This window comes from Berghia stephanieae, chromosome 1, assembly GCF_034508935.2.
Source record: "Berghia stephanieae isolate SIO BIC M18660-M18661 chromosome 1, UCSD_Bste_1.3, whole genome shotgun sequence".
In the NCBI taxonomy this organism is placed as follows: domain Eukaryota; kingdom Metazoa; phylum Mollusca; class Gastropoda; order Nudibranchia; family Aeolidiidae; genus Berghia; species Berghia stephanieae.
Window position 1 is genome coordinate 134,569,517 of NC_088360.1, and position 24,602 is coordinate 134,594,118.

Consider the following 24,602-nt stretch of genomic DNA (forward strand, 5'->3'; position numbering starts at 1 on the left):
GCTTCATAAGATTGTGTTCTTGGTTTTACACACTTACACACTTCACTACACAACAAAATGGCAGCGCCCTTGCTACGGTTGTTTTTGTCGAAAACTCATTCAATAAAAAGAGGTTAAAACTTGTTACCCATCATTTAAATGTCATGTTTTCAAAATTTCACAGGGACATCATATCTTCGTATGTGTAGATTGCTGCCTCAACTAGGCTGAGCAATTTTCTTTTTCCTAACTGCCTTTTTGATTTCCTTGCCTTGTCCTTGGACTTGGAACCCGGACTCACGACTCTCTTCTTTCTACTACGAGACTATATATGTGAGGTGGTGCTAGGCTTGGCCTTGGGCTTACATTAGTCCTAGAGTGTATACAGTGCAGTTAGTTCTCGACAGTTTGATACAATTTTCAAATTCAAAACACCTTAATTTGACCCAATCAAATGGATGGTACTTGAAACGCCATTCAATTTGATAGGATAGTTCATCACATTCACATGCATGAAATCACATCATTTGTTGTTTCTCTTTTCTACTTCTACTTCATTTGCTTTTTGAGAAATACAGTCAGAAATTAAGAATGAAATACACCAGCAGAATGCTTGTTTTGTATCCTTTAAATAGGCACTTGCAAGAAGTAGCCCTCGCGAGTTGAAAAGAGGCGAGGATTTCTGTTTCCGTTTTTGAGGGGAAAAATTTTAGGAGTGTTTTAAAAATATTCATTCTTCTTTCTCAGTGAAATGAAATGGCATGTATTATATATCATTGGAAAGGGCATAAAATTCTACATACAATGATGCTAATATTATTATTGTCCTACATCGTGATTTTGAGAAATCTTTGTGTAAAGAGAGTATATGTGTTTAAACGTTTTATAACTTTTAAACCAGATATGGTCCTTCTTAATAAAAAAAAACGTCCTCCTGAAATATATATTTAAGTAGCTTCTCTAAAAATTTCAGAGCAAAATATGGTTGCACTCAAAAGTTATAGCTCCCCAAAAAACAGAACTTGTCCTCGATTGTTTGCAGAAGTTGCCATTTTCTTATATTGATTCACTTCCTGTCGTCTGCTGTGCTTTTTTTTTACTTGAGAGATAACTTCGTCAATCCACATCAAAACTTTACAACTGTATTTCTTACAATATATGCAATTAATATAAGTTATTTTTGTTTTAAATGATCCAATTAATTGGCGTTTTCATGTCCATGCATACATTTTATAATTTACGATTCTCTTTCTTTTTTTTCCGATCGATTTTCACTGTTTTGATTTTGACGTTTTTCATCCTTTGAGGACGTCTGTCCAATTTAGGGGAACGGGAGAGCGGACGTTTTTAAAATCACCTATGTTCGATCATTTTAAACACTATACACCACCTGAGACATTTATCAGTCCATATCTCTGCTTTTATGAGGTCTATTTTCATTTTGAAAAGTTAAAAGTGAACAACTCAGTGACGCCGATTCAGTGATGTATTTGGTCTATCTTGATGTGATTGTTGACTTTTCCAAAATTCTAATAGGTCATTCATTTGCATGTGATCTATTTTTCCTTGATTTCAGCTGTTTCGGGTCTAAACTATACTTTTCTCTCTCAATCAATAATTCTTTTTCTGTTTCCAATGTATTACAGAGATGTTGAATTACCACATGTAAAAATTTCAGAGCTGTATCTGAAGCTGTTTCTGAATTATACTTGATTATCCATTGGGTTGCTGTGTTTTGGTCACATATTTTCCTATTAAGTTATATAGAGATTTTTCACCACATAAACGGTCATAACTTTTTAACCAGTTGAGATAGAATGATAATTTTTTCACTCTAGTAAATGTTTCACTCCCCTTTATTTTTCTACGCTAAATTAATACCCATATCACTATTTTGAAAAATTCTTGCAAGTGCCTACTTTAAAATTATATCAATGTTCGAATAGGTTCACCAGTAACACCAAAGTGACTTTACAGTAGTAAAGTAAAGGGCCAAAAATGAATTTCACCAAATAATTCCCTGGCAACTTTGTACTTGCCTTCCCTGACTTTGGACAGGGTTGTGCATAGGAGATCGAAGTTGGTTTAGACAAATTCAATCCCTCTAGGGGGTGGGGACGTAGATTCCTTGAAATTGAAACTGGGAGAGAATTGCCTGGCTTCTGTACCAGCAAGAGGAGGCACTGGGTGGTGACGAATCAACTTCACCTCATCAGTGGGGACTTGCCACCTGTCTCACGTGTACAGTTGTGGCAAAGAGCCAGAGACAACAGACATCTAGTTGAGCACTGCACTGTGATGAAGCTTCCAGGCAGGTTTGTGTCCGTACACGAATTCGGCGAAGAATTTGCGGCCTGGATGGATAATCAGAACATAGTAGTGTGACACCATTAGAAGTAGAAGCTGTTACTCTCTTTATTTAGCCTATTGGCGGTCACTAGAATGGAGTTATTGAAGTGCTTAGTTATGCTATGGCTAAAGTGAAGGGCCATTTTGAGTCACATTGTTAGGCCCAGACAGTGAGAACTCAGGTAGCACAGTAGTTGCCTTGTCAGTTGCTCGAGAGAGAGAGAGAGAGAGAGAGAGAGAGAGAGAGAGAGAGAGAGAGAGTGCTTGATGAGAATGCAGCAAATCATAGTGCAGACAACTGTAAACAATAATAGCTACAAATTTTTATAAAGACATGGGCTTGTATATAGCGCAGTATCCACTAAATGTGCTCAAAGCTGTTTACAAAGGGTCCCTGACCAACAGCAACACGTAAAGTAGAACAAGACATGAGGCCCATTAGGCTATTAGGTGATATTACGATTTTTTTCGACAGAGGTACTCATTTTTCACCTGAGTACGGTGAGAGAGTGTGAGTAAAGAACTTTTTCCAAAGACTCAACTGTGCGCCGAGCGAAGCTTGAACCCATGGCCTTCCGATCCAAAAGCAGGTGTAATACCACAAGACCAAATAGCCGCAATAAAAAATGAATTTATATAATGCCTAACATCCATAAATTATGCTCTGTTGTGCTTTACGTAATTATAGAAACAAAACACAAGAAATTCATGTCATAACATGCATGCAAATAGGAACAAATACATACAACCAAGATTTAATGAAAGCTATCACACTATCAAAAAGAGTTCCAATTCCATTCCATTAGTGTTGATGATTGGACATTTTTTGCGATGTTTAACACTTTCTTTTCCTTTTCTTATTATATTTCCTCCATTCTAATTTTTCATAATTTATTTTTACAGGAAATCAATTGCTTTTTGACACTGTCAAAAATGACGGCTTATCTCTACCAATTGTATCCAGCTGGTCCTGCAGAGATTATTCAAGTTTTGTATCAAGAAGTAAGTGGAACAATGAGTAGGATCACAGAGGATTTTTATAATTTATTGTCTTATCTTTTGTGTGGTCAGCATGTCACAGAGAGCTATGCTTTATATAGACATGAAGACAGGATAACTCAACATGGTATTGTTGCAATTCCTGAACCAACATTCTGACATAAAAACCTGACCAATCTCCATCTTACATAATAGTAATAGATAAATTGATCAAATTAACTTTAATCACCCCCAAGGGGAAATTAGTCTTTAAGGTCTATTCCAAGCGAATACTGGAATAACCCAGGCGTCAGCCACAGCCCATCACCGCAAAGAATAGGCAGAGGTTACTTGCTCAAGGCCACAAGGCACAGCGGCTAATTGAACTCAGTACCTTTCGGATATGAAGCAAAGACCATATCGCTGAGCCACGCAGCCTCCCCATCTTTTTTGTAACCATAAATACAAAGGTATCAGTTAAACAATCTAACAAATCATAGTGACAAAATAGGGAGCAGGGGCATGCACATGCTTTTTATCTGACGAATCATACCTCAGCAGTATAGGTCAACTGGTGTTTCTCTTACAGACGTGTAGAAGGGTAGACAAGTATACTTACCACAAACAAATTTATATTTCATAGATAGAAGTTGAAGAGAAGTCTTGCTCCAGCTATTTTATTATTATAATTATTATTATTATTATTATTATTATTATTATTAGTAGTAGTAGTAGTAGTAGTAGTAGTAGTAGTAGTAGTAGTAGTAGTAGTAGTAGTAGGTAGTTGTAGTAGTAATAGTAGTTTTTATTTTTATTTTAACAGTATATTTTACCTTATTGTAATTTGTTATTTTTTTTTTTATTATTATTATTATTATTATTATTATTATTATTATTATTATTATTATTATTATTATTATTATTATTATTGTTTTTATTATTATTATCATCATTGTCATCATCACACAGTCGGTGGTGCAAGTCTGTGGGATTCTGTGACAGGAGTCAGCAACGCAGGTCGCAAGAGGGGAAGAGGGAAAAATGCCAAGAGAAGACAGGATCTCAATTTTGGTCAAAGAATTGGTCAAGGTTGGTTATAATTATAGTCTTAGTTTAATTAAAAATGAATTGCAGAGGCAGAAGCCAAAAAGCTTGAAGAGTTGAAGAAGTATAACATTGACAGTAATGGTCTTCTATACTGTAGTTCATAAGTTCTGTCCAATATTTGATGTGTTTAAATTTTCACTCACGCTTTTTTACACATTTTCTATAGTTCCATGAGTTTCACAGTGGCAGGGAACTGCGTTGTCTTGAAGAATGAAAACAACTCACCCAGTCATGCCATGTGGTAATATCGATTAAATCGTATTTTGACTTAGAAAATCAAACCGTGCTCATCCAGAGTGTTGTTTTTAATACAAAACACACTTAATGACTACATGATCCAAATGCAGTATTGCTTTTAAAAAAATAATTTTAAAAACAACTTTAGCTTTTATATTGTGAAATATCCGCTAATGTGCTGAAAGCACTTTACAAGTACAAGGGGTCCTTGGCCACAGCAACACTTAACATGAAGGATGTTACATGGCGCCTAACTGGCGATAATACCTTTTTTTCGGACAGAGACAGCATTGTTAACAGCCAGGTTCTCATTTTACACCTGAGTATGGTGAGAGAATTGAGTAAAGAGCCTTTTCCAAGGACTCAACTATGCACCGAGCGAGGCTCGAACTCAGGACCTTCCGATCTGAAAGCAAGTGTCATACCACAAGACCACATAGCCGCACACTTAACGGTTGAATTCTAGTGTGTCTCAAACATTTCTTGATTTTTAAAAATCTTTTTTTTTTTTCACAGGTAAAGCAGGGATGGTCTTTCCTGGCTTGTCAGGACCTACTTTAGTGGGTAATCAGCGAATCAAGATTCATAAGTCAAGCATCAAAGAGGATGATGGGAAGAAACAGGCTGTTACTAAAAAACAAAAAGAAAGAGTACCAGCATTGCAGGTTAGATCATATTTACCATAACTGGAATTTATTAATAAAAGCGAATATAACATCTTTGAAAATAAAACCCAAAGTACCAAACTCAGAATGCTGCGCACTCAAAACCCTTCTTCAGCCAATAATAAAAACATTAAAACATCACTTAAATTCAATATTCGATATGTCTTGGTAATACGATCTCAAATTTTCAAGATTGTACTAATCAATAAGATAAAGTAAAAAAGAATTTTAAATAATCAAATTCCATTTATTCATCATATCTGGAAATTTCTCTCTTGGGTCTATTCCAACGGAAGACTGGAATAACCCAGGCATCAGCCACAGTGCAGCGCCACAAATTGAGCTAGGGTGGAGTGACTTGATTAAGGCCAAACACCGCAGCGGGTATTCAAATTCAGTACCTTTGGGTACGAAGCAAAGACGGTACCGCTGAGCCAAGTTCAAGATTGTACTAACCCTCGAAACGTGCCAAACACTTTCCTACCGTCTGTTCGAAATTTAAGTAATGTAATAATGTTGTTTTTTTTGTTTTAGGCTGGAGAAGGGTTTTGAGCCCAAAATGTTCCATGTTTGATATTTTGTTCTTCTTCAAATCTGTTATATTCAGTTTTTTTCATTACCTTTTTCAGTCCACAATTTTTTATTTAAAAAAATGTTTTTGGGGTTTTTTTTTTTTGTTTACATTGTTTTGAGTATTATCTTGATTTATCCGCCACTAGTAGCATTTTTTATTTATTTTTTGAATATAGTCAAATGAGGTATTCTTGAAGTCTTTCAGTTACTCTATCATATTATAATCATCATCCATCGTGGTTTGTACTCTTGAGTACGTTGCCGGTCAGCTGTCTCCACGAATCATGATCCTCTGCGATGCGCATGAAATCTGCATTGCTTTTGGCCATTCTTACGTTATTTAGATATGTCATTCATTGTCTTCCTTTAGCTCTATTCCATTCGATTATCCCCGAAATTAACCAACTTTTTTATTCCGTCTCTTCTCCACACATGTACAGAGAGGCTACAGTGGTAGAAAATTTCCTGGAACCAGCATTGGAGCACCGGATCCTATATATGATTGTGGGTATATTTGAAGAATATTTTAGTTAATGCAATTTTTTTTAAAGAAGAAAAAAGTTGAGTTTTTATGTCACGTAATATCCACTAAACATGCTCAAATCGCTTTACAAGTGGTCCCTGGCCAACAGCAACACTTAACATGTAGGACGAGACATGATGCCTGTGAGGCAATATTACAATTTTTTCAGACAGAGACAACGCTGTTAATGGCCAGGTACTCATTTTGCACCTGAGTACAGTGAGAGAATGTGAGTAAAGAGCCTTTTCCAAGGACTCAACTATGCGCCAAGCGAGGCTCTAACCCAGGACCTTCCGATCCAAAAGTGAGTGTCATACATACCACAAGACCACATATCCTCACAATTCAGAGCCACTAGGGTATCTTCATAGTTATTATTAGGCCCGAGGAGCGGGAGTTTATTCGGGTGAAATGGATGATATAGCAATTGCTTTGCTACCCTTTGAATATGATGCTAGTCTACTGCAGGACACTTTCCACCAAATCTAACAGGTCCAGCTACCCACTCACTGCTGAGTGGACAGGAGGATGGGGAAAAAATCTCACCCTAAGTTGGGATTGTACTCGGGACCCTCCTTATATTCGGGGATAAATTTGGTTTAAGTTAATTCAGAAAAGTGAGTGGAGCAGGCACTTATGTTGATAATAACAAGACATGAAGTGAGTAGGAAAGTGCCAGAAGACAATAGAGAATAAAAACTTTGCGACGGCGACGGCGGCTCAAATCCGCGACCTTAATGGTACGACAACTCCACCTGACCGGAGTGAGTGTGGCTCTGGTAGATAGCTCAGATACACCACTGGTGGATAGCTCAGACAGTAGAGCCATGCTCTGCCCAGCCAGGCGGAGTTGTTGTACCAGTAAGGTAGAGTTCGAGCTCTCATCACTGCCACGGAATTTTTATTTTCTGTCTTCTGGCACTTTCCTACTCACTTCATTTTTGGCTGAATTTGGCCAATGTTGGATTTTTGTCGAAACCAAAAATTTGGATAAAGGGTGATGAAAAATATTATATTTGTGATTTTAAAAATGTATATTTGTTTCAAATTATATTAAACTACATTACATCAAAATATTTTCAGATGAAAATTTGTATGCATAAAGGTCAAACTCATTTTGTTCTTTTGTCAATTTTTTAAATATTTAATTCTTCAGATACGTTTGAAAATTTTGACACAAGAGTACTTGAAGTGAGTATGGGTATTTTATAATAATTATTTGTGTTTTGGATTAAAATATAATAATTTTGATGATTGTCTGTGTGTTTGTTGTGTTGACTCTTATTAATTGGGGGGCGAGAAGGAGGGGGGGGGTTGATTTTTGGGGTTTTTTGTAGTGATATTATCTAATAATCAGAATAAATATATTATTGACTTACTTGACTTAGATGCCTTTCGCGTCTCGACCGAAAGATCGGGTCGCCTTGGCTGTTTCCAGTATTTCCTGTGTGAGGTGCCTCCAATATTGCCGGTCCTCTGCTAGGGTTCTCAGATTTTCAAGGTCCCCTGCCGTTATGAGAGGAGCAGGCACTTATGTTGGTAACAACAAGATATGAAGTGAGTAGAAAAGTGCCAGAAGACAATAGAGAATAAAAAATTTTTTCGCGGCGGTGGTGGGGTTTGAACCTGCGACCTTATTGGTACGACAACTCCGCCTGGCAGGTGAGAGCGTGGCTCTACCGTGTGAGTTATCCACGAACACAAAAATATTCGTTTCAAACCCAAAGTCATTTCTAGATCCCTCTCTCACCCACTTCTTGAGATCGCCGATTCGTTCACCACCATCGCGAAGTAATTTTGACCAGCAGTTAAGCTTAATAGCCAATATTCTCATCACAAACATATAACATAGAAACGATTGAGACATTGAGTATGCTCCGGTGTATGGGGTGAATTTTTTTAATTCAGAAAAGTGAGTGGAGCAGGCACTTATGTTGGTAACAACAAGATATGAAGTGAGTAGAAAAGTGCCAGAAGACAATAGAGAATAAAAAAATTTTTCGCGGCGGTGGTGGGGTTTGAACCTGCGACCTTATTGGTACGACAACTCCGCCTGGCAGGTGAGAGCGTGGCTCTACCGTGTGAGCTATCCACGAACACAAAAATATTCGTTTCAAACCCAAAGTCATTTCTAGATCCCTCTCTCACCCACTTCTTGAGATCGCCGATTCGTTCACCACCATCGCGAAGTAATTTTGACCAGCAGTTAAGCTTAATAGCCAATATTCTCATCACAAACATATAACATAGAAACGATTGAGACATTGAGTATGCTCCGGTGTATGGGGTGAATTTTTTTAATTCAGAAAAGTGAGTGGAGCAGGCACTTATGTTGGTAACAACAAGATATGAAGTGAGTAGAAAAGTGCCAGAAGACAATAGAGAATAAAAAAATTTTTCGCGGCGGTGGTGGGTTTGAACCTGCGACCTTATTGGTACGACAACTCCGCCTGGCAGGTGAGAGCGTGGCTCTACCGTGTGAGCTATCCACGAACACAAAAATATTCGTTTCAAACCCAAAGTCATTTCTAGATCCCTCTCTCACCCACTTCTTGAGATCGCCGATTCGTTCACCACCATCGCGAAGTAATTTTGACCAGCAGTTAAGCTTAATAGCCAATATTCTCATCACAAACATATAACATAGAAACGATTGAGACATTGAGTATGCTCCGGTGTATGGGGTGAATTTTTTAATTCAGAAAAGTGAGTGAGCAGGCACTTATGTTGGTAACAACAAGATATGAAGTGAGTAGAAAAGTGCCAGAAGACAATAGAGATAAAAAAATTTTTTTCGCGGCGGTGGTGGGGTTTGAACCTGCGACCTTATTGGTACGACAACTCCGCCTGGCAGGTGAGAGCGTGGCTCTACCGTGTGAGCTATCCACGAACACAAAAATATTCGTTTCAAACCCAAAGTCATTTCTAGATCCCTCTCTCACCCACTTCTTGAGATCGCCGATTCGTTCACCACCATCGCGAAGTAATTTTGACCAGCAGTTAAGCTTAATAGCCAATATTCTCATCACAAACATATAACATAGAACGATTGAGACATTGAGTATGCTCCGGTGTATGGGGTGAATTTTTTTAATTCAGAAAAGTGAGTGGAGCAGGCACTTATGTTGGTAACAAACAAGATATGAAGTGAGTAGAAAAGTGCCAGAAGACAATAGAGAATAAAAAAATAAAAAAAAAAAAAAAAAAAAAAAAAAAAAAAAAAAAAAAAAAAAAAAATATAACTAGAACGATTGAGACATTGAGTATGCTCCGGTATGGGGTGAATTTTTTAATTCAGAAAAGGATGGAGCAGGCACTTATGTTGGTAACAACAAGATATGAAGTGAGTAGAAAAGTGCCAGAAGACAATAGAGAATAAAAAATTTTTTCGCGGCGGTGGTGGGGTTTGAACCTGCGACCTTATTGGTACGACAACTCCGCCTGGCAGGTGAGAGCGTGGCTCTACCGTGTGAGTATCCACGAACACAAAAATATTCGTTTCAAACCCAAAGTCATTTCTAGATCCCTCTCTCACCCACTTCTTGAGATCGCCGATTCGTTCACCACCATCGCGAAGTAATTTTGACCAGCAGTTAAGCTTAATAGCCAATATTCTCATCACAAACATATAACATAGAAACGATTGAGACATTGATATGCTCGGTGTATGGGGTGAATTTTTTTAATTCAGAAAAGTGAGTGGAGCAGGCACTTATGTTGGTAACAACAAGATATGAAGTGAGTAGAAAAGTGCCAGAAGACAATAGAGAATAAAAAAATTTTTCGCGGCGGTGGTGGGGTTTGAACCTGCGACCTTATTGGTACGACAACTCCGCCTGGCAGTGAGAGCGTGGCTCTACCGTGTGAGCTATCCACGAACACAAAAATATTCGTTTCAAACCCAAAGTCATTTCTAGATCCCTCTCACCCACTTCTTGAGATCGCCGATTCGTTCACCACCATCGCGAAGTATTTGACCAGCAGTTAAGCTTAATAGCCATATTCTCATCACAAACATATAACATAGAAACGATTGAGACATTGAGTATGCTCCGTGTATGGGGTGAATTTTTTTAATTCAGAAAAGTGAGTGGAGCAGGCACTTATGTTGGTAACAACAAGATATGAATGAGTAGAAAAGTGCCAGAAGACAATAGAGAATAAAAAATATCACAAATATACTGAAAGTTGAGCCATTGATATGCTCCGTGTATGGGTAATTTTTAATTCGAAAAGTGAGTGGAGCAGGCACTTATGTTGGTAACAACAAGATATGAAGTGAGTAGAAAAGTGCCAGAAGACAATAGAGAATAAAAAATTTTTTCGCGGCGGTGGTGGGTTTGAACCTGCGACCTTATTGGTACGACAACTCCGCCTGGCAGGTGAGAGCGTGGCCTACGTGTGAGTATCCACGAACACAAAATATTCGTTTCAAACCCAAAGTCATTCTAGATCCCTCTCTCACCCACTTCTTGAGATCGCCGATTCGTTCACCACCATCGCGAAGTAATTTTGACCAGCAGTTAAGCTTAATAGCCAATATTCTCATCACAAACATATAACATAGAAACGATTGAGACATTGAGTATGCTCCGGTGTATGGGTGAATTTTTTTAATTCAGAAAAGTGAGTGGAGCAGGCACTTATGTTGGTAACAACAAGATATGAAGTGAGTAGAAAAGTGCCAGAAGACAATAGAGAATAAAAAAAATTTTTTCGCGGCGGTGGTGGGGTTTGAACCTGCGACCTTATTGGTACGACAACTCCGCCTGGCAGGTGAGAGCGTGGCTCTACCGTGTGAGCTATCCACGAACACAAAAATATTCGTTTCAAACCCAAAGTCATTTCTAGATCCCTCTCTCACCCACTTCTTGAGATCGCCGATTCGTTCACCACCATCGCGAAGTAATTTTGACCAGCAGTTAAGCTTAATAGCCAATATTCTCATCACAAACATATAACATAGAAACGATTGAGACATTGAGTATGCTCCGGTGTATGGGGTGAATTTTTTTAATTCAGAAAAGTGAGTGGAGCAGGCACTTATGTTGGTAACAACAAGATATGAATTGAGTAGAAAAGTGCCAGAAGACAATAGAGAATAAAAAATTTTTTCGCGGCGGTGGTGGGGTTTGAACCTGCGACCTTATTGGTACGACAACTCCGCCTGGCAGGTGAGAGCGTGGCTCTACCGTGTGAGCTATCCACGAACACAAAAATATTCGTTTCAAACCCAAAGTCATTTCTAGATCCCTCTCTCACCCACTTCTTGAGATCGCCGATTCGTTCACCACCATCGCGAAGTAATTTTGACCAGCAGTTAAGCTTAATAGCCAATATTCTCATCACAAACATATAACATAGAAACGATAAAAAAAATTCACCCCATACACCGGAGCATACTCAATGTCTCAATCGTTTCTATGTTATATGTTTGTGATGAGAATATTGGCTATTAAGCTTAACTGCTGGTCAAAATTACTTCGCGATGGTGGTGAACGAATCGGCGATCTCAAGAAGTGGGTGAGAGAGGGATCTAGAAATGACTTTGGGTTTGAAACGAATATTTTTGTGTTCGTGGATAGCTCACACGGTAGAGCCACGCTCTCACCTGCCAGGCGGAGTTGTTGTACCAATAAGGTCGCAGGTTCAAACCCCACCACCGCCGCGAAAAAAATTTTTATTCTCTATTGTCTTCTGGCACTTTTCTACTCACTTCATATCTTGCCGTTATGAGACTAATGTTTTGTCCAAGTGTTGTGAGGTTTTTGTTTAGGATCACAGGGAGTGTTGTTATCGGTCTTCCTCTGAAAAGGTTCCCGTGTTTTTGGAAGTATCCCGACATGGCTTGGTTAGCTGGTATGTTTTTGTCCCTGCGTAGTATGTGACCGAAAAGTTGCCATCGTTGTTGTAAAATGTCAAGGGAGATTGGTCTTTCTTTTGTGATCTTATAGAGTGATTCATTTGAGATCTTTTTTGGGTATTTGATGTCCAGTACCCTTCTTAGCTGTGTGCGATGGAAGGCATCCAGATGTTCTTCTTCGGATTTTGTCAACGCCCAAGTGCCGCAGTTATACAGAAGTACCGGTTTTACAAGAGCACGGTATAGTTTCAGTTGGGTTTTTCTCTTTATTTTGTCACCTCTAATCCATACATTGGTGAGTTTACTGAGTGCGGCGTTTGATAGCTGTTTTCTTCTTTGTACATCCTCGGTGTCTCCAATTAGTGAGCCGACTTTCTTTGTTCTTTTCCATTCCTCTTTGTTCCTCGATATTGTTGTAAATTCGGTTTTATTGGCAGTGACTTGGAGGTTATATTTCATGAGGGTATTTTGTATGATGTCTATATTTGCTGGTGTTGATCCAATAAAATCGACATCATCTGCATAGGCGATTTCTCTAGGGATTGCATTCTCAATATCAGTCGTTGGTTTTGGAATGACTTTTCGAACTTCTTTCAGAGCGTGTTCTAAGTATATTGTGAACAGAATCGGGCTCAGACTATCTCCTTGGGGGTCCCGATGTTACTTTCGAACTGCGTCTGTTTTGTGGCCCCGTATATCCTTGGTTGTATCTTTGTGTTGCTGAGGAGAAATCGGATTATTCGGAGCTCGTCTTCGTCAACTATGTCTGTTAATATCTCCAAAAGTTTTCCTCTGTCGATCGTATCAAAGGCTGCGGACATATCGATTCCGGTTATTGTTATAGATATGTTTTCTTTGAGTGCCTTTGCTGCTAACCATTTATGTGTCCATACAACGTCCGATGTGCTTCGGTCTTGGCGAAACCCGCTTTGGCTATGTGATAGATATTTTTCTATTGTCGGTCTAATTCTGTTGAGGACAATAGTTGACAGTGTTTTTCTTATGGTATTCAGTAATGTTATTGGGCGCAGGTTGTTTACGGGTCCTTTCGTTTTTCCTGGTTTTTGTATTGTAATTAGGACACCGCTGTTTATGTCCCAGTCTTTGTGTGTTGAGAATGTTTTGTTCATTATGTTTGCAATGCTCAGATCCAGGGAGAGGGTACCGCATTTCAGCAATTAAGCGGGAATTTCATCTTCGCCTGGGGATCTGTTATTGTTTAGGCACTTTATGCTATTTCTAACTTCAGTTGTTGTGATGCGGTTGTTTAGGTCTCTAGGGTTTCCTGAGAAGGGCGATATTTGTGAGACTTGTTTGTGAAATTTCTGCCGGAAGTGGTCAGTTACAATGTCAAGGATATCAACAAGTCAACGCGCAAAACAATACCCAGAAGAAACTGATAAATTTTACAAAGACCTAGACGAAACACTGAACAAAATAGGAAACAAATCAATATTAATAATTGCTGGAGATTTTAATGCCAAAGTAGGAAAACGTCTCGACAGTGACACACTATGTTTAGGATCATACTCAAAAGGAAAACGTAACGATAACGGAGAAAAATTAGTCCAGTTCTGTGAACAGAGAAAACTTTTCATAACAAACAGTGCTTTCAACCACCCATCAAGACACCAGACAACATGGGTAGGACAAAGGAAAGACCAAACCCAAGACAAAATGATAACAATACACAACCAATATATTATATCAAGGGAAAATTATTATAATTTTTTTCGCAATGCTAAATTGGGGGTGAAGTGGCCAAGTGGTTAAGGCATTGCACTGTGACCCCAGAGTTCCTTGGCAAGGCCCTTCGGGTACTTTTGTTTCTTTTTCCTTGGGCAAGATTATTAATCTCCAATTTGCTCTGTTTGGACAACATGGAAGATTCCTATTGACATCAGACGTTTGTTTGATGAATTATCTTCATTTCTGTTTGGAATACCTGGGCAATGACATTTAACAATGCTGTGCAGAAGGGTTCAATTTTTAAAGATTTTTTTTTACCAATGCTGATGCGAGCATTCAACTTTTTTTTTTTTAATAGTTATTCTATCTTGACAATTTCAGGAATTTCCAAACTTATTGACAGTTTGTACTGGAAAAATTGTTACTTCATATTTGAATGGGGCAAAGAGTGGATTGTTTTGGTCTGATTTAAGCTTTTCTTCCATTTGATGCTTTCTGTATTTAAAAAAAAAATTTTAGTAAAAATTTCTTATAATTTAAATTGAGCTTTTATATAGTGCAATATCCACTTTACGTGCTCAAAGGGCTTGACAAGGGGTCCCTGGCCAACAGCAACACTTACATGTAGGTTGTGACATAATGCCTGTTAGGCGATATTACAATTTTTTTAGACAGAGACAACGTTGTAAACGGCCAGGTTCTCGTTTTACACTTGGATACGGTGAGAGAATGTGAATAAAGAGCTTTTTCAAAGGACTCAACTATGTGCCAAGCGAGGCTCGAACCCAGGATCATCCGATCCGAAAGCGAGTATCATACCACAAGACCACATAGCTGCACTAAACCTAGCATTGGGTTAATGTATTTTTGTATCTGAATATGTTATATGTTATGGGTCCTCTTTACCTTCTTTTTGTTTTGTAAATGTTTTCTGTGTGTGAGTTGTGCTGTGTATTGATTTCACCAAGAAAATGAAGGAATATATTGTTACAGTGAATAACATAATCAGTCTGATGGTGCCAAGGTTTGAACTGAGATATTGTCAAGTTTACTTAGAAGGTCAATGTTTATCCGATTTACTTCAAATAAAGATTAAAATGCTCTAGTAAACATATTCTTTCAGAAAATGCAAAAAATTGCAAATCAAATGTTTCACCTTCTGACTGATTATGTCATGCCCTGACATATATATATTATTTTTATATTTTATTTCAAACCAAAAATTGAAGCATGTATTGTACAGTGGCAGTGAAGCACATAAAGTCAACTTCTGCTGAAAGTCAACCCTTTTTGCTTGTCCCAAATATTCAGATCTCTATCTAAGTGTGTTCCATTGATAATACGTATCCCAGACTAAAATTTCGTTAAACAAATAGCAAAAATTAAATTACAAAGCCACATGTGACTTCCCAAACCATGGAAAATAACACTTTCTTTTGGAAATTGGAAAGAAATAAATTAGTTATGAGTTTTAAAGTTTCATTTTTTAAAATGATTTATGAAGAAAATTAAATCTTGGTTAGCGAAAGAAAAAAATAGGCTTTGATTTCATAGATGGTGCTTTGCACTAAAAAAAAACTAGCAGGCCCAATTTTTGCTATTGTGATGTTCAGTGGCTGCTGAATTTAATAGTACAAGTTTTTCACCAATTACAAGTTCAAGACAGAGAGAGACTGTTCAAATAGGCCTCATTCTTAAAATTATTTGTGAAAAAACATAAATCTTGTATAGGTGAAAAAACAAAAAAGGATTTGTTTACATGGATGGTGCTGTGCTTCGCAACAAGCTAGCATTTAATCTTTGAATTAACATGTCGTTTCAGTACAAGTTGGTCTCCCATATGACCGGAAATCTGGGTCGTCGAATGCGTATCAGTGCATTGGTTGTTACTGGCAATAAAAATGGTTTAGCAGGTAACTATGACAATCCTCATCAGTTTAACCTGACATGGTAGTTTTCTGAAAAAATAATTCTCAAATTTTGCAAGTAAAATACCAAATTTTGCAAGCGAAAAACAGCATAATTTGCGACAAATTTGCAAAAATTTGCGATTAATTTTCCTAAAAACCCATAATTAGTTCATGAAAGAGAAACCTATTTGTTTGTTGTTAAGGGTTTCACAGCACTTGCAACAAATGAAAGGTCATATCAGTGCCAGTGAAAAGGAAGAAAATGAGATAGTAAAAAAGAAACTACTCTTGATTAACTATTTTTCATGTTCTACACGAGCTATCAAATTAAAGGGGGAAATCAATTTGTCTTTTTTTTTTCTTTTTTTTCTTTTTTTTTTTTTGCCTTTTAAAAAAAATTGTTATTGTTTTTTTTTCTTTGCAAAATCTCGAAAATTTTCAAAAAATTGCAGATTTCCGGCCACAATGCATATCAGTGATATTTTGCGATTTTTTGCGGTCGCAACGCTTTTCAAAACATTTAAATCTCATTAAAGACGAAAGGCGTAATGATGTTGTGTAAAATGTTTTTATGAAATGACCCACAAAAATGTCAACTTTTGCTAAATTTTGAGTTCAATATATCATTTATATCTTTCTTCTCAATCTTTTCAACTAGGGTATGCTGTTGGAAAAGCTCCTATGGGAAAAGCTGCATTGCGAAAGGTAAATCTATCTGACTTCCTGATATCTTTAACTTACGGGAGGATGATTGAGTGGTGATATCCCATCGATATTAGTCTCAATCTAGAACTCCTGAGAGACTTAAATGATGTCGGTAATTAATTTGAATTACAAGTAACCAAAAAAGAATTTATGAATGAGTCTCATAATTTCAAGTCTTTTGAGTCATAGATATACACAATAAGAGTCTAAAGAATGATAAGAATGATATAGAAATGACAAATTAGGGATCAGGCACTGGTGTAAGATAAAGATGTGAAAATGTGTGTATAAAACAGTGCCAGACAAAGCAGGGAAGAAAAATACAAGAAAAAAAACCATCACAAAAACACCATCTCTGTCGTCTGTCTGGATTTTAAGGGATGAATTAACATCTTCATTGTTTTTGTTATTAACTGAAGAAGTTGGGTTTTTTTGTTTAGCCTGAATCATGCCGTGTTTGTTATTTTGTTCTTTTGATATGCTGTTATATTCATTTTCTTTATATTCATTATATTTTTACAGTCGACAGCTTCTAGAAATTTAGTATCACAAAAGATCTGTATGAGTTATCTCTGATTTTGGGATTAGTTTTTTTTTCTCTTTTCCGATGTAGAGTCCAGTGTATGTGTATACCATTTTGTGTATTCTTACAGTGTAGTGAAATGTATGCAACACTGTCTAACTTGCATCGTTTTTCTGATTGTTGCAGGCAAAAAACATGGCAGCCCAAAGATTACAATATGTTGAACTCTACGATGGACACACAGGTAAAAGTGCACTGGGTTTTTATCAATAAACCATAATAGAAACTATTGTTTCTCTTATTATAAAAAATTCTTTTACAAATCTGTTTGTCATGTTTTTGCTTGACTCATGAGTGAAAAGTATGGAAAAAATTCCTAAATTTTAGAAATTTGTCTTAAATAATAAAGCAAATTATCTCAATGATGAAATGGAAATATGATAGTATATCACATGTTCCTTTGTTTTATTTTTTCCACCAGTTTTCCACAATTTTGCAGTCAGAGAGGGACACACCACTGTTTTTGTACAGAAAATGCCCAAGGGTATGATATGATTGATTTTAAATTAGCTATTTGTTTTTTGGGGTTTTTTTTTGTTTTTAACTTTTGTTGGGTTTTGTTTCTTTAAAAATCAAATTGTGCTTTCAAAAGGCTAAAATTTAAAACACACTTTTATATACATATATATTTTTTTCTTTTAAAATGTTTTTTTTTTCTGCACTGTAGTTAATGAATATGAAATTTACACAGGTACTCGTAACTCCTGTAATAGGAGGTCTGAGGTTTGATCCCCATTTTTTTGTGGATACTTTATCTTTTTCTTTCCTACTTTGTCTTGCACTGTTCCACACTTACTCTTTTAGATCTTTAAATGATGTTGAGTGTGGTCAGTGATTGGAAAGGTGATGATAATCATAAAACTTTAGCTCTGACATTTTGTCCTTGATTAAAGCACCTAACACACGTTACATCACTCGACTCAGGTGTGAATGAGTTCATTGACAGACATTGTAAAAGTACTAGTACCAAAAAAAGGGATGCCTAACAGACGATGTGAACTGTCTGAAATTCAAATATGGTTTCATATGGCTCTCCAAGTAATTAACAATGTGAAATTGAATGTAAGCTTCAATTTAATATACGAAAACAGATAAAATTGACGTTTCAGGTTTCCCCTTTATCAACAAAGCAGGATGGATGAAACACTAAAGACAAATGAGATAATGTGGTAGTGGCATTGTTAAGATTATCTCATTCATCTGTATTGTTTCATCCATCCTGTTTTATTGATAATGGGGAAACCTGAAACGTCCATTTTATCTGTTTTCGTATATTAAATTGAAGCTTACATTCAATTTCACATTGTTATTTATTTCTTCAAGCTTCGAGCAGCAACATTTACATTTTGGCTCTCCAAGGGAATGATTGAATCATTTTAAGGCACATTTTGCAACTATATGAATCTGTGGCAATTGGAAGTGGGATTTTGAAGCATCAATTCAACCAATGAAAACAGATAATGAGGACTTTTCAGGTTTCCCTTTTATCAACAAAGCACGATGAGTGAAACACTGAGGAATTGCGGGATTCCTCTTTAGTGTTTCATTCATCGTGTTTTGTGGATAAAGGGGAGACCAGAAACTTCAGCAATATCTGGCTTCGTTGATTGAATTAAAGCTTCCATAACATTTCCTATTGTAATTTAGTTCTTCGAGGTTCAACCAGCAACATTTTCATGATGGATCTGTGGAACTGTGTCATAACATGAATGTTTTTGTTGTTGCTTTTTTATTTTGTGTGGCTATGTGGTCTAGTGGTATGGCACTCGCTTTTGGATCGGAAGGTCCTGAGTTCGAGCCTCGCTCGGGGCATAGTCGAGTCCTTGGAAAAGGCTCTTTACTCAATTCTCTCACCGTACTCAAGTGTAAAATGAGTATCTGGCCGTTAACAGCGTTGTCTCTGTCTGAAAATAATTTTAATATCGCTTAACAGGCGACATGTTTCGTTTGACATGTTACATGACTTTGTAAAGCACGTTGAGCACATTAAGTGGATATCATGCTATAAAAAAGCTCTATTTTTTATATTTTTTAAAAATTTTAATAATTGTTGTTTTTCTACCAATTTTTTATACTTAGGATTTGGTTTGGACTGCCACCGAGTAATCAAGACCCTTTGTGAAACAATTGGCATTCAAGATCTACATGTGAAAGTGGAAGGTCGAACCAGTAACATCCAGAACATGGTCAAAGCTTTCTTCAGAGGACTCATGGAACAGGTACATAATCACCATCTTCATCATTTCACATCTCATACTCATAGTCATAGCCTTTAGGCTGCAGGTTCTTAAGTCAATGTCAGTACACATCGGTCCCTTCCTCTTCTTCTTTTTCTTCTTCTTCTTCTTCCTCCTCCTCCTACTTCTTCTCCTTCCTCTTCTTCTTCTTGCATTCCCCCCCCCCCCCCCCCCCCCACCCGGAGTAGATCAAAGCTGGATTCTGATGCTAATACTAATTAAATTTTTAAAATGTTCACATTATTTTTGGTTGCCAGGAATCCCATCAACAACTGGCTGATCGTCTGCAACTCCATGTGGTGGAATATAGAAAGGAACTCAGTGATGTCCCCATCCTGGTTGCCTCCCCTAGTCAGGGTTACACCCGACTTGAATCGTACTCCGAGGAGGCGTTTGACTTTGATAACATGTACTACAAGGACGGAAAGGTAACTTTGGGTTTGGATCTCTTCTGTCTTTCCCTTATTTAGCTTTGAGAATAAGCAAACAATAAGCACAACTTTTTGCAGAACAAAATCCAACCTACCTGAGCGGATAACTTTATCCTTTGGACAATTTTCACTAGTGACGTTTTTTTCTTTTAAGTACTTAGAAGTAGGGTCGATGTAATTTTTTGTTTGTTTTAATTTGCGGCTATGTAGGCTTGTGGCATGGTTTGAGCTTTGCTGGATGCATAATTGAGTCCTTGAAAAATGTTCTTTACTCACATTCTGTCACCATACACAGGTGTAAAATGAGTACCTGGTCATTAACAGCATTGTCTCTGTCATAGAAAATGGTAATATCGCCTAACAGACCTCATGTCTTGTTCTACATGCTATGTGTTGCTGTTGATCAGGGACGCTTTTGTAAAGCGCTTTGCACAGCGCACGTTTGGTATATTGCGCTATATAAGAAAGAAAGATCATGATAGAACCACAGCAAAAAGTCATCATAATCATAAAGAAGAAAAAAATCATTTTGTATTTTATAAATTCCATGATATTTTGTTAAGATAGTTATTTTAACATGTGCTCTTACTCTTATCAACTACTAAATGAGATACAGGATATCGCCATAGAGAGACAGCAAAAGCTATATGACACTTACTTACTTATCCAAACCAGAGCTCTACCCCTTCAGTCTTGTGCGTTGATGTAATAAAGTAAAACTAAAAGTTAGATGTCTTTTGTATTTGTTCCAAGCTATATTGAAAATATGAAATGCTCTCTTGGCCTTCACAATATTCAATTCTTGGCTTCAAAAACTTCAAATGTTGATTGATTACTTCAATATGTATTCTTTTAGAAATTTATTTACTTATTACTGTATTTTTTTTAATAAAAAAAAAAAAAAAGGGGGGGGGGGGGGGGCAGCGTGGCTCAGCATTACGGTCTTTGCATTGTACTTGTACCTGAAAGAAAGGTACTGAGTTAGATTTAGATCACCTGGCACTGCGCTGTGTGGCCTTGAGCAAGTCCCCTCACTCTAGCTCAATTGCACTGTGGTTGATGCTTGGGTTAATTCCAAATTTCCCTTGGAATAGACCCTAAAGACAAATTTACCCTATGGGAATTTTATTTATTTATTATTTATGTTAGAATTTTTGCTGTTTGGGTATATATTTTAAGTCTGTTGGAAATGTCTTTTTACATATCGATGTGATGATACTAAATTATAATTTCCATAAAGGATCAATAAATTATATCTTATCTTATCTTTTGATTTAGATTCCTTTGAAGAAAGTAAAGGATCCAATGGCCGTCCACAAACAAACAGAGGGCACGTGGAAACATTTCCTGAAACAACACAAAGATCGTAATCAGATGCAGGCACGCTATCTTCGACAGGTCCATGGTTTAGAAATCTCTCCCGAGGAGTTGAAACAGAGAATGAGGCCCTTGAAATAGATCTTTGTCTCCCTGGCCCATAATAATACAACTAATGTTTAGAAATTCCTCCTGAAATGCAGAAAGTGGTCCATTGAATAGGTCAGCCTTCCTATTGTTAACTTTTTAGTACCATCAACCAGGGTTACATAGCGCTACCTGTGTAACTTAGGCCACTTGCTGAAAAAAAAAAAGATTGCTTATTTTAAAAGTTCATTTGCTTGTAGCTTTTATTTATTAAGTAATCAAAGACCCAAAAGAGATAATAATTGCTCATTACGGTACTTTAACTTTTTTAAAAAGCAATCTTTTTTTTTTTTTCAATAAGTGGCCTATGAAGTTAAGAAATTAAGGAGCAGGCACCGGTGTAAGATAAAGAACTGATCAAGTGTGTATGAAAGCTGCCAGACAAAGCAAGAAAGAAAAATACAAGAAAAAAAACTTCCAAAAAAATCAGTCGTCCTCAACTAGGGATTGAACCTCAGAGGTTTATCCCCAGTCGAGTAGACTGATATCTTGGGATGTTTTTTTTTTCATATATTTTTCTTTCTTGTACACACTTTGGCAGGCCTATGTAGTCCCGGTTGACTCTTTCCTCTAAAGAGCAGGAGACTTGAAATGTTTTTATGGCATATAATTTATGTTTTGAACTTTCTCATGGAGTTGGAACAAAGAAAGAGGCCTTTGAAACAGATTGTTGTAACCTTCATTGCTATATATAGTAACAGTTATGTCTGAAACATTCTCCTGCAGAGTTCAAACAGAGGAGGCACTTTAAATATCCTTCCTGTCGTATAACAGTTTTTAGAATTTCTCATGAAGAGTTTAAACAGAGAAGGAAGTCCTTGAAATAAACCGCTGCCTTCAATACTTGTTTTGTGGTACTAAAGACTGATGTTAATGTAATGATTTATTGCGGGTGAAAAAAAAGATATCATTTGATATATGTGAATATGTGTTAAGTGACATGTTGTTTTTGGCTGGTTGATGTGTATGTCATAAGTGAAGAAGTTTTGTTATAATTGAGATTGAGATGTTTGTTTTGTTTTTGTTTTTAAGGGTTTTACGGCGCTTGCAACACATTTAGGTTATATCAGCGCCAGTAAAAAGGAAGAAAATGGGATAGTAAAAAGTTCTAGAATTACAATTAAAGCACCCAAGAGAAAGGAAGACAAAGGGGAACTGGGAACAAATAGGGATCAGATGCAGATTCCAAGAGCAAACCATCAATGTACTTAGTTTGAGATCACCTATAAGTCTCATCCGGACACAAGCACAAAATCCAACAAAGAGGAATACACTCAAATGCTTACATTATACATTAAAAATAACAAACATAATAATACATAACAGAGAGATGATTTACAAGGAAAAAAATATCATCTCCCAAAACAATAACTATGCATTTGACTGTTTCCCTCCCAGCTAGGACTCAGGCCAGGGCCAGGACAAAACCAAGTAATCCCTTTCCAAGACAAAGGCAGAAAGCAAGTTGGAAAACAGATATAGGGGATAGAAGACACAGAAGTACCTCCCTGCCCACTATGGGAGGTCAGGAACCCCACCCAGGAGATTGAGATGAAAATTTATAATAAACATAAATAAGAAAGTAATTTTGATTGTTTCTTTTTTTGTGCTCATTTCATTAACAGGTTGAGAATTAAAATTGAAATTCTGGGTGGGGTTCCTGACCTCCCATAGTGGGTAGGGAGGTACATACTGTGTCCTCTATCCCCTTATGTTTGTTTTCCAACATGCTTTCTGTCTTCGTCTTGGAATGAGATTACTTGGTTTTGTCCTGGCCCTGACCGGATACCCTGGCTGGGAGGGAAACAGTCAAATGTATAGTTAGTTTTGGGAGATGATATTTTTTCCTTGTTATGCACTGTATTATGTTTTGTTTACATATTAATGATTTGTAAACATTTGAGTGTATTCCTCTTAGCATTAATAGGGACCTGTGCTTGCGTCTGGATGAGACTTTTAGGTGATCTCAAACTGAGTATACTGATACTGATAGTGTGCTCTTGGAATCTTCATCTGTTCCCTATTTGAACCAATTCCCCTTTGTCTTACTTTTTCTTGGATGCTTTAATTGTAATTCTAGACCATTTTACTATCCCATTTTCTTTCTTTTTACTGGCACTGATATGACCTTAATGTATTGCAAGCGCTGTAAAACCTTTACTTAAAAACAAAATAAAAATTTGAAATTAAAGTAAAAATGCACCAGTTTTTAATTTGAATAATAATGAGGCACAAGAGATGGACTGAGTGACCTCTTTCCCAATCATATATTTGTGTTTTTTTGTTTTGTTATAAAGGATTTTACGACGCTTGTGATATTCAGCACCAGTAAATAGGAAGAAAATGAGATATCTAGTAAAGAAAAATTATCGATTTATAAATTAAAGCACCCAAGGAAAATTTAGACTGAGGGGATTGGTTCAAATAGGGAACAGAAGTAGATTCCAAGAGCATGCCATCAGTGTACAGTATACAGCAGAGAGTGGATTTTCAAAGGAAAAAACATCTAAAAACTAATATATACATTTGACTGTTTCTTTATCCAAGGACTCTGGTCAGGGCCAGGACAAAAATACAAATAATCTCATAATAGTAATAGCCTTTATTTCCCAGCAAATTGTGGGCTCTTCCTTATTTAATAAAAATTTTAAAGGACCGAATAAAATAATTCAGGTAAAACTGAACAAATTTTTTCTCAATAAAGGACAGAGAAAAGTACACGGAATGTTACCCAATAGTAGATTTGGACCTGCAGGGTTATATACAATACCGTCAACTGGGGTGACTTTGCCTCTCAGGGTGACTCAACCGATTTGGACCATTTTGAGTTTTCTCAGGCATGTTGCTGTTATTTCCTCAATTAGAGGACTTGATTTTTCATTAAAAGAAATAACTGTCATAAATCTAAATACAGTATAATTTGTCCAATTCTATAGAAGCAAAGTCACCCCTTCCGGCAAACTGACCCCAATTGACGTTACTTCAAAAGAAAATCAGAAGTCAAAAGACTCCAACCCAATAAGATGGTAATAGATGGAACGAAATTGGCGTCCCTCTGCTCTTTGATGTTGTTTTTAGACAACCAATTTAATGATGAGTTTGCACTAAATCCTATCAATCAGACTATAAACGTTCCAAGATTACACAATTTTGTGTGTTACTACGTTATATATTCAGCTGGCGGATGTTTTGAGCATTTTACATAAATGCATCAATAGTCAATAGACTATACATTGGACTGTTTCCCTAAGCGGGCAAGGACAAAACCAAGTATGTAATCTCATTCCAAGACAAAAGATAGAGAGCAAC

At 36.9% G+C, this 24,602-nt stretch overlaps 2 protein-coding genes across 2 annotated transcripts in view; one reads left to right on the forward strand and one right to left on the reverse strand.

Annotated features, from left to right (window-relative positions):
- Positions 1-24,602, reverse strand: part of LOC144963262 (uncharacterized) — a 126,986-nt gene that overhangs the window by 48,300 nt on the left and 54,084 nt on the right. The window lies entirely within an intron of this gene.
- On the forward strand, positions 23-22,879 carry LOC144963261 (small ribosomal subunit protein uS5m-like). The gene is made up of 13 exons (XM_078897130.1): positions 23-112; positions 3,232-3,330; positions 4,276-4,395; positions 5,167-5,315; positions 6,329-6,392; positions 7,568-7,602; positions 15,786-15,876; positions 16,532-16,578; positions 17,288-17,345; positions 17,583-17,645; positions 19,241-19,380; positions 19,656-19,826; positions 21,108-22,879. Exons 1-13 carry the CDS (start codon positions 58-60, stop codon positions 21,285-21,287), a joined length of 1,272 nt encoding a protein of 423 aa, XP_078753256.1. The 5' UTR covers positions 23-57; the 3' UTR covers positions 21,288-22,879.

Excerpts from the sequence above, each read along its gene's own strand:
- LOC144963261 (XM_078897130.1), top strand. The coding sequence starts at position 58 with ATGGCAGCGCCCTTGCTACGGTTGTTTTTGTCGAAAACTCATTCAATA. Across the intron at positions 5,316-6,328 it reads AAAGAGTACCAGCATTGCAG|AGAGGCTACAGTGGTAGAAA; the intron begins GTTAGATCATAT and ends ACACATGTACAG. Across the intron at positions 17,346-17,582 it reads ACTCTACGATGGACACACAG|TTTTCCACAATTTTGCAGTC; the intron begins GTAAAAGTGCAC and ends TTTTTCCACCAG.